Raw genomic sequence first — 10,718 nt, forward strand, 5'->3', positions numbered from 1 at the left:
GCGCTCTTCCCAACCCGGGGAGGGAGGACCGACTTCAATAGAACGGGGGAGTTCTTTCAAAGTTAATTTCAAAAGAGCACTGTGTGTGTGGACGCTCCGCGGGTTCTTTCAAAAGGACTCGCTCTTCCGATCTGGATTTCGAATGTACTTGCTCGTATAGACGCACTCATAGTGATCAATGGCTTAATAGCTGTTTGGTGGTCGGTTTGAAGTGGAGTGTCCCAAGGATCCGTTCTAGGGCCAGTATTGTTCAACATCTTTATTAATGACCTGGATGAGGGACTGGATTGCACTCTCAGCAAATTTGCAGATGACACTAAGCTAGAGGGTCAGGTAGATATGTTGGAGGGCAGGGATAGGGTCCAGAGGGACCTAGACAAATTGGAGGATTGGGCCAAAAGAAATCTGATGAGGTTCAACAAGGAGAAGTGCAGAGTCCTGCACCTGGGATGGAAGAATCCCAAGCATTGTTGCAGCCCCTGGAGGGAGGCAGTACCCAGGGTGCAGCCCTGGGTTGCACCCTCAGCAAATTTGCAGATGATACTAAGCTTTGGGGTCAGGTAGATACATTGGAGGGTCGGGATAGGGTCCAGAGTGACCTAGACAAATTGGAGGGCCAGAACAAACTTGATGATGTTCAACAAGGAGAAGTGCAGAGTCCTGCACTTCGGATGGAAGAATCCCAAGCACTGTTCCAAGCTGGGGACCGACTGGCTAAGTAGCAGTGCAGCAGAAAGGGAGCAGGAAGTTACAGTGGAGAAGAGGCTGGTTATGAGTCAGTAGTGTGCCCTTTTAGCCAAGAAGGCTAATAGCACATTGGGGTGCCTTAGGAGAAGCATTTCCAGCAGATCTAGAGAAGTTATTATTCCCCTCTACTTCGCACTAGGGAGGCCATATCTGGAGTATTGGAGGATGGAGAGTGACTGTTCTCAGTGGTGAAAGATGGCAGAACAAGGAGCAATGGTCTGAAGTTACAGAGGGAGAAGTATAGGGTGGATATTAGGAAAAATTATTTCCCCAGGAAGGTGGTGAAACGTTACCGAGTTACTGGAATGTGTTACTGAGATAGGTGGTGCAATCTCCATCCTTAGAGGTTTTTAAGTCCTGGCTTGACAAAGTCCTGGCTGGGGTGATTTAGTTGGGGTTGATCCTACTTCAGGCAAGGGGCTGGACTCAATGACCTCCTGAGGTTCCTTCCAGCCCTAGGATTCCATGATTCTTTGATTCTATGTTGATTGGGGCTACTCTTCGTTAACCCCCATGCTCCTGACTTTATTTTGATGCTTGTAGCAGGCTGGTAGCAGAAGACCTGCTTGTTTCCTCTGCTTTTACAACTGCAGAGAAATATCCTGTGACCTGGACACCAGTAACTATTTGTGCTGGTGACCTGGAACCTAGAAGACCTAAATAGTCCTGAAAGGCAACTCCTGGGTCATTGAATGTGGTCTCCTATTTCAACCAAACCCCCAATATGTTATGATGATACCAAGTTGGGAGGGGTTGTGACTGCTTTGGAGGATAGGGTCATAATTCAAAATGATCTGGATAAATTGGAGAAATGGTCTGCGGTAAACAGGATGAAGTTTAATAATGAGAAATGCAAAGTGCTCCACTTAGGAAGGAACCATCAGTTTCACACATACAGAATGGGGAGAGACTGTCTAGGAATGACTACAGCAGAAAGGGATCTAGGGATTATAGTTGACCACAAGCTAAATATGAGTCAACAGTGTGATGCTATTGCAAAAAAAGCAAACGTGATTCTGGGATGCATTAGCAGGTGTGTTGTGAACAAGACACGAGAAGTCATTCTTCTGCTCTACTCTGTGCTGGTTAGGCCTCAGCTGGAGTGTTGTGTCCAGTTCTGGGACATAATGAGCTTAATCTGAGGCAAGGGAGACTTAGGCTAGACATGAAGGAAAACTTTCCAGTCTCAGGGGAATTAGGCTCTGCAGTGGGCTGCCAAGGGAGGTTGTGGGCTCCCTCGAGATGGAGGTTTTTAGGAACATTTTTGACAAACACCTGTCAGGGATCTTCAATATTTATTTGGTCCTGTCACAGGGCAAGTGGCTGGACTTGATGATTTCTCAAGGTCCCTTCCAGCCTGACATTCCAATGACACTATTGCCTTTATTGGTTCCGCCCTTTAATTGAAGTGTAACAGTGCAGGTTCAGCTGGCAATCATATGCACCAGCCGGTTCCAGTGAAAGTCACGGAGAGGTGAGCGTCATTGGCCCATTGTTTGTTTGTTTGGCTTAGAGACATCACCACTGGCAACAGCTGTGCTACCCTCCCTACCTCCCAGCATCACTTACCTGAGGACAAAAGGGGACAACAGAGTAGACCTCTTTGATGTTCGACAAGGGACAGGAGCATGTGGCAATTTCCGAACACCACACAGGAGTCCTCTGGTGCACTGGTGGATGGAGACAGGGAAGGGAGCCGTCCATGGTGGACAGAAGCTGCAGTTCTGTTAACACCTTGCAGTCAGCAGTGTCCAAAAGGACATCTACACTGAGAGGTGACTTATTGAGCAGTGTCCTGGCAACAGCTTTCTTACGAGGCTTCCTTAAGGGAAGAATTGATATCCTCATCTCCCAATGGACCCATTCTCTCTCTGAAAGTCTTTGCTGACAAGCAGTGACTGTCAGGGACCAGAACGACTAGGACCAGCTGCTGGCCTGTTCTCTGACTAACTGCTACTGGGCAACCAACGAGACCAACTGCAGAGCCTTCGAAAGGGACATGCGGCCTGTGGCCCTGACTGGCTGCTGGTTTGGCAGCCCTGTCTTAGCTGCCCCCCCAGCAGACGAGCAGTTCCTCAATGGATCCCAGGCCTGCACCTGTGTCTGCCATTGTTCCAGCCTCTTCCCATCCCAGAGCCCCTCCCTCTTCGCTCTTCTGGCTTCAATCGCCAGCTCAGTCTTTGATTCTCACTTCCCGCGCTGGGCACAACCACCCAAGGCCCAGTGGAATGGATACAGCCTTGCAGTCACACACTAAACACCACTGGAATAATCTTTGTACAAGCTATACCTTTGAAGCTATCATAAACTACATTAAAATGCAGAATATACCGCTCAGTATTGTCCTTGTAAAACACACATGACAACAGTGAAACAGAGTGATTGGGTGGGAAGGGACTGTGAGGGCCATCTCGTCTCAGCCGCTGCTAAGATGCAGGATTTGGGGCCTAAGTCCTCAGCCAGGGAGCAGGTAATTGACTGCAAACAGTTTGACCAAGGCAGGAATTGCTGGGTTCTATAAAACCAAGAATTTTACAGCAGGGGGCCACTGCTCAGAAAAGGCAGTCACGCCCTGGGGAGAGGGAGGGGTGTCTGGAGCAGATCTAACCAGCGAGAGAAGGGAAACCAGGAGTCACAGGAAGCAGGCTAGGGAGGGAGCAGTAAGGGCTGGAAGAGAAAATCCCAGAGCTGCTGGGTTGAGGGCTCCTGGGCTGTAGCCCACCTGGTTCCTCTGCACACCCCGGGCAGCGGCCCGAGCAGGGCAGTGATTGGGAAGATCGCCTGAGTCCCCGTGGAAGTGAGAGAGAATTGAAGGACTGGGCCCAGGCAGTTGGGGAGCACAGAGTGACCTGGCTGGAGGGCCAAGTAACCAAGAGGAGCTTGTGACTGCTGGAGTGAGAGAGGGGCTGCGGACCAGAGAGAGGGAGGAACAGAAAGTGTGCAATCCTGGCAAGAGGGTGGCGACCTGAAGCATTAATCCACGGCCTTATCGGAAGAACGTGCCAGACAAGAGGTGAGTAGAGCACCCTCTGACAGACACCTGTGTCCAGAGCAGATTCTGGAAACAATCCAGACAAGATATTGGGCCAAATTCTGCCTCCCTTTTGCAGCAGCTTCTGATCTCCTGAGGTTGGGCAGACAAGTGGCTTTGGAGTTGCGTTTATTTTTCATTTCACTCATCTAAAAGGCAACAGAGGGTGGGTGGAATAACAACTCTGTTTCCACAGAACCGCACAGTCAGGTAGGCTGGGCTTCTTCTCATATTACAATGGCCCTTCAGTGAAAATCTACAGAGAAAAACACACTACCGACTTCCTTTGGGATCTTTTATGATCTAAACCGTGTGAGCGACTCTTCTGCTCCATCATACGGCACTCCCAAGACCAGACAGCAGGTTGGTCTGTTATCGGGGCCTTTCACTGGGTCTTTTGCAAACACACACCACCTTAGCTCACTAGGGTCTCTTGCTTGCACACAGTGTGACACTCAGTAGAGCCCGGGCAGTTTCTCCTGTGCGTTTTGAGCTAGGGCTGTCAATCTCATAAGAAATAATCCAATAATAATCAAATGTTTCAATAACATTGGAAATCCTGTCCTGTCACATTTATGCCCCAGCAACAATGAACCGACTCTGACTTTGTTTGTTTCTCTTAATTAAGATTCATCTGTTCAAGGAGAAGAAAGGATGCTGAACAGTATCAAAATCGGGCTCTGGCTCTTTTTTGTCTTTGCCCTGGCTGTTGTCTACAAAGTCTCCCTGCCATCCGGCTGGATCTTCTTAACCACGCTTAGTCCTGAGAGACCCCTGATTCAAGAGGATGTTATAAAGCAGAGCAGAAGCATTATCTTTGTGGAGACCACAGACCGCCTGGAGCCTCCTCATTTGGTTTCGTGCGCTGTGGAATCTGCTTCCAGGACCTACCGGGACAGACCTGTTCTGTTCTTCATGAAGGGCCTGAAAAATAACACACTGCTGGATTCAAATTCCTCTTACCCTGCCTTCTCCCTCTTATCTGCCATGGAGAATGTCCACATTCATCCTTTCCAGATGGACAGTTTGTTCCAGGAGACACCCCTGCTCCCATGGTATCGTAAGGTGAGAGGAAATATTAAGGGGAAACTTTTAACGAGATTCAAAGTAGAGGGGGTGAAAAATGAAAGTTTTGGCAGACTTTTTTCAAGTTTTGAATCTGTTGTTCTTTTGTTGAGCCCAGTGTGGACCCCTTTATCACGATGCTTTGCCATGCGTTAGTTGAAATAATAACTGAAACTGTCCGTGCTTTTTTTGTGCTGGTACCGAATACAGGCAGGTCAGCAGCCCCAGTTGTGGGCTGGGCTGAGGGCAGGGAAGAGGAGTCAGTTGAATGCCAGCACCCCTTTTTTTTTAAGCAAAAGAGAAAATACTGGAAATTGTTATAGATGGTTTTCATCTCCTGATGGCAGGATTTATAGCAAATGAACCATTTCAATACAAATTTTGATAACCACATTTTATCAAAATGGTTATCGCCATTTTTTTTCAAAAAAGGCAATTATTGATTAAAATATTGTGTTTCAAGTATTTCTGTCCACTTGAATTTAATGGGAGCATTTTCTGTTTGGGAACCATGATTTCTGTGCTTGTGAAAGCTTCCTGACAGGAACAAAACGGTCTGGTTAAAAGATTTCAAGGTAAGAAGGGAATTCAGAGGTCAGTTTGAGGGTGGTGGTGGTTGAGAAAGTCAGTGGTTCTCTTCCAGTCCCCACCCAGACCTCTCAGAAATGCTGCCCATGGAGTTCACACCACTCTGAATTCTTGTTTTGGCCTGTCTGAGAACACAAGCATATCTCAATGCGTTACCCCACACTTGTTTCTTTGATTTCATGGGTCTATTGGCAGCCATAACAGCGAAGCCCTTTTTTTTTCTTTTTAAATAAAAGTTGAGGGTCTGTAGAAAAAACAGGCAGCAAACTGCTACTGGTGTATCGTCCTTCCCTGCACCTGTATAACCCAAGGTCTGAATTTTGCTCACCCTTTTTATCCTCTATAGCGATTTCCAGGAGGCACCGTTCCAAAGCCCATAGTAAGCAGCGATAACATCTCGATTCATTCCCAGGGAATTTGGATGAGACAATCAGTGTGTAAATGGAGATTGAGAGGTTTTTTTTCTCTTTTTGTGGAAATAAGCGTTAATGATAATGAAGGGGATCTACGCTAAGCTGAGCAAGTCAGTTAAACAGAATATTAAGAGCCACGGTACCAAAAGTGAAAGCTCTGTAAGCTACACGGAATCTTTTGAAAGACACCATAATAGAGGCTATTCTTATATATATACATCCCAAATTTAAAAGCATAACACACCCAAAAAAGTGTCACCGTGGCTATAAACAACAAGGTAGAAGAAGCAGAAAGTGGCAAAAAGTGCAAGTTAAATCCTAGGGAGGAAAATAGAAAGGAGTTCAAACTCTGGTAAGTGAAGGGCAAAGATATCGTCAGGAAAGCCAAAAAGGAATCTGTAGAACAGCCACCCAAGGAGTCAAAGAATAGCAAAAAAAAAAAAAAAAAAAGGTGCATAATCCAAAATCTCACTAAACCTGTGAGGCCACTCGAAGGTTGAGATACTAAAAGAACACCCACTGATGATTAAACAATTGTGGGTATTCTTTGTATCGATCTTCAGGACTGAGGACATGAGGGAGGATCCCAAACCCGATCCATTCTTTAGAGGTTACAACCCTGAGAAACAGTGCCAAACTCAGGCATCATTAGAGGAGGTTTTAGAGTAAATGGATAAATTACATTGTAATAGGTCACACATGCCAGGAAGTATTTCCCCAAGTTCTAAAAGAACCCAAATGTGAACTTGCAAGCTGCTAACTGTGGTCTGTAACTTATCATTTTAATCAGCTTCTGTACTAAGTGACTGGACAACAGTTAATCTGGCACCAATTTCTAAAAAGGGCTCCAGCGGTGATCCTGGCAATTACAGGCTGGTAAACTTGCCTTCTGTACCAGGCAACTGGGTGAAATTACAATAAGGAATAATGTTGCCGGACGTGCAGACGAACATGAGGGAACAAGGGAAATCATGGCTCGCCAGTCCGTTACAATTCTTGAAGGGATCAACAAGCATGTGGACAAGGGGGAACCCAAGAGACGCAGCATATTGAGATTTTCAGAAGCCTTTGACAACTTCCATCAGCCAAGGCTCTTAAGCACTGTAAATTGTCATGGGTTAAAAGGGAAGTTCCTCTCATAGGTTCATAACTAATGAAAAGACAGTAAACAAAGGGTAGGTATAAATTGTGACAGACCACAGTCCACAGCAGGTTATAGTAGCCTGGTGGAGGGCACATACATGGGCAGTTTGGTGTGTGTTTTTATGTCCCCCGGGGATTAAGGCCCAGCAAGGATCAGCCTGCAGCACCAGCTCAAACCAACACCTGGGGCTAATTAAGCACCTGCCACCAGTCTAGGCCTGTGGAGCTCCATGCAAAAGGCTCCTGTCAGGTAAGGAGGGAGGAGGGGCGGACCGGGAAGGAGGAACAGTCTGTGCAGGGGAGGCCGGCAGGACGGAAGGCAAGTGGGAGCTACAGGAAAAAGATATGGGACAAAGAATCTGGGGAAGTAGCCCAGGGAGGAAGCTGTTGCTCTTTTGGCTGAGGGAGACAGCCCCTCCAGCAGCAGCTGCCCAGGGTCCATGGCCCGGAACCTGGATCGAGCTGGGGGGGCACTGGGTTCCCCCCAGAACCCCCCCCCCATGATAGCTCGGGAGGAGCCAGGGTTGCCTCCACATCTATGGGGGGACTTCCCTGATTTTTGACTGTGCCTGTGATGAGTACGGCTCATTAGGCTCTGCCCTGCCCTGGAGGTGGAGCAAAACAGGGAACAGTAAGCCTCTGGGGCATTTCCTTAACTATCCCAAAGTGCATGACTTTGTCACAAAATGGTCAGCCTTCAGAATGGAGAGGGATAAATAGTGAGGTCCTCCAAAAGTCCTAGCCAACGTATTAATAAATCATCCTGAAAAAGGGGTAAGATCAGCAAATGTTGCACACCACTTATGATAGTTAACTGCCAGGTAAACCATGAAGAGCTACAAAAAAGATCTCTGGAAACTGGGTGAGTGGGCAATGAAATGACAGACAAAACTTGGTGTTGATGAGGGCAAGTCATACGTATTGGAAAATGTAATCTCAGCTATACAGTTACATTCATAGAGTGTAAATTAGCTGTTGCCACTCAAGAAAGAGATCTTGGGGTCATTGTGGATAGTTCTCGGATGTCATCTGCTCAATTTGCAGTGGTAGTTAATGGACCAAATGGAATTTTGGGAATTGTTACGAAAGGAATCAATATTAATGCAGAAAATATTATATTGCCTTTATATAAGGGGAGGGCACTCTCCCACCTTGAATACTGGGTGCCTGCTCAGAAAAAGACGTAGGAAAAGGTTCAGAACAGGATGACAAAAAAACGAGGAGGGGTATGGAACCTCTCCAGTAAGAGGAGAGATTAAGAAGAATCAGCTTTTTTCAGCTTGAATAAAAAAACAACTCAGTGGGAGACTATAATTTCGGTCTAGCATGAGGACTGGTGAAAATAAGGAATTCCTATAATTGCTATTTACCGCTCGTAACAAAGGAATTAGGGAGTCACCAAAGGCAATTAATAAGCAGCGCATTTAAAACAAAGCAAAGCAAAGGAAACATTTCTTCACACGACACACAGTAAACCTGTAGAAATCTTTATCATGGGATCTTCTGAGGTGCAGGACTAAAACACGTTTCAAAACAGAACAAGATAAATTCATGGAGGCTCAGTCCCTTAATGGCTACTAGTCAGGATTGGTGGATGGAGTCTCTAGCTTCTCTTTGCCAGAAGCTGGGAATGAGCGACCAGGACTGGTCACGTGTCGATCACCTGTTCTGTTCATTCCCTCTGAGCTAGCTGACATTGACCACGGTCAGAAGAGAGACAACTGGGCTAGATGGCCCTTTGATCTGACCCAGTATGGCTGTTGCTGTCATCTTATGGTTTATAGTCTCATTCTTTCCCAAATATTTGATGTCTCCTCTGCGTTTCCTGTGCCTCAGACACACTTCTACGATCAGAACAAAAAAGCAGTAAAGTAGCGCTTTAAAGACTAACAAAATAATGTATTAGGCAAGCCTTCGAGGGCTCACTTAATAAATTATTTTGTTAGTCTTTAAAGTGCTACTTGACTGCTTTTTTGTTTTGATAGTACATAGACTAGCACAGCTTTCTCTCTGTTACTGGTCTACGATCATATAGAACAAAGTTTACATTTACCTTTACCTTCTTCCAGCAAAGGGTCATAGCTGAAAAAGACAAAGAGCCATTAATTTTAATGGCATTAAAGTGAGAATAGACTACTGAGAGTTTTGTACGCTTCATAGCTAATAGGAGGAGGAGTTGAGAAGTTTAGAAGAGGAGTCAACTCTATCTCTGTGATCTTTTTGAACTCTGCAGGTAGATCCAAAGCAGGAAAGGTACTGGACTCATGTCAGCTCTGACGCCTGCCGAATTGCATTCATCTGGAAATACGGTGGGATCTATTTAGACACTGATGTCATCTCCATGAGACCTATCCCAGTGGCAAACTTCCTGGCAGCATCGGCATCCCAATCCTCAAGCAATGGGATTTTTGGCTTTCCTCGGCATCACTGGTTCCTTTGGGGTTGCATGGAGGATTTTGTTCGAAACTACAGAGGAGCCATTTGGGGATATCAAGGCCCCAGCCTAATGACAAGGAGACTCAAACTGTTGTGCAACCTGACCAATTTCCAGGGTGTGGAGGATCATCACTGTCATGACATTTCCTTCTTACATCCCCATCGGTTCTACCCTATTCCCTACCCAGCATGGAAGCAGTACTACGAAGTGTGGAAGACAATCCCTGTCTTTAACAACTCCTATGCTGTGCACCTGTGGAATTACATGAACCAGCAACGCAAAACTGTGGTTGCAGGAAGTAACACCTTAGCAGAAAACCTGTACAAAGCATACTGCCCCACCACTTACAAGGTCCTTATTCAAGGCACAGAAGGCAGTGGTCAAATGCAGCAAAATAAGACTGACTCTAGCAAAAGGAGTTGACCCTTCCAGACCTGACAGTTCTGTTACTAAATATCCTGTACACAAGAGGTACCTCCTCTTAGTCAATGGCTACGTCTACACTATGAGATAAATTTGAATTTATTGAACTCAGTTTTGTAATGCTCGGTTTTATAAATTCGAATTTGACTATCCTCACTTCACCACAGGCGGCCCCCAAAGTCGACTTATTGATGCCACACTTAATCACCAAACATCAACTGTTGCAGCAGTGCATGGTGGGAACCTGTCTTACAGTTTCCTCATCCCTGTAGCATTCTGGATATTTTCGCTGGTGCAGCGTGGGAAAAAAATATCCTGCAAGTGGCCGTGGGTTTGTGACGTCATCCTCCCACATGGCATTGCCCTCAGTTGCCTCCCGTGGAAAGCAAATGGCCATTTCTCCAGGAGGAAGGATGCAAAAGTAGGGCATCAACAAAGATCCTCAAATTAACTGAAATCGCTTGCTGCTCTAACTGAATTGCTTTTTGTAACTGTAGATGTAATTGAATTAGCAAAGATTTTGTGAAAAGCAGCAGATGTCTGAGTCTTCTCAGCTGGCCCTCCAGCCACTGTCCCCTCTCCCTTGATTACATATGATCCCTGAAAATAATACAGGAACAATGCAAAGCTTGAAGAAAGAGTCGGATAGTAATGGTTTTAGGAAAAAAAAAAAAAGAGTTTTTCTGGGGCAGGGTTTTTGGCTTCCCAGTCTATTACATAGCTTCATATTACATAGCTACATAGGACTGGGGCTCACCAAATTTCACTCAGGTGGGGAGGCCAGCCACGTTCGATCATTAGGGCGCTGGCCCCCTCATCCCATGGGAGGTTGGGTGGATCAGAGGATGAAGAGCCAGTTCCTATGTTTCTC

At 46.2% G+C, this 10,718-nt stretch overlaps 1 protein-coding gene across 1 annotated transcript; it reads left to right on the forward strand.

The window, feature by feature from the left end:
- The first annotated feature begins 4,414 nt into the window (after positions 1–4,414).
- Positions 4,415–9,847, forward strand: LOC142018630 (alpha-1,4-N-acetylglucosaminyltransferase-like). Its single transcript, XM_075004590.1, has 2 exons — positions 4,415–4,843; positions 9,221–9,847. The coding sequence occupies exons 1-2, from the start codon at positions 4,433–4,435 to the stop codon at positions 9,845–9,847; spliced, it is 1,038 nt and encodes a 345-aa protein (XP_074860691.1). The 5' UTR covers positions 4,415–4,432.
- Positions 9,848–10,718: the final 871 nt, after the last annotated feature.

Source organism: Carettochelys insculpta, chromosome 10, assembly GCF_033958435.1.
Source record: "Carettochelys insculpta isolate YL-2023 chromosome 10, ASM3395843v1, whole genome shotgun sequence".
Taxonomy (NCBI): domain Eukaryota; kingdom Metazoa; phylum Chordata; order Testudines; family Carettochelyidae; genus Carettochelys; species Carettochelys insculpta.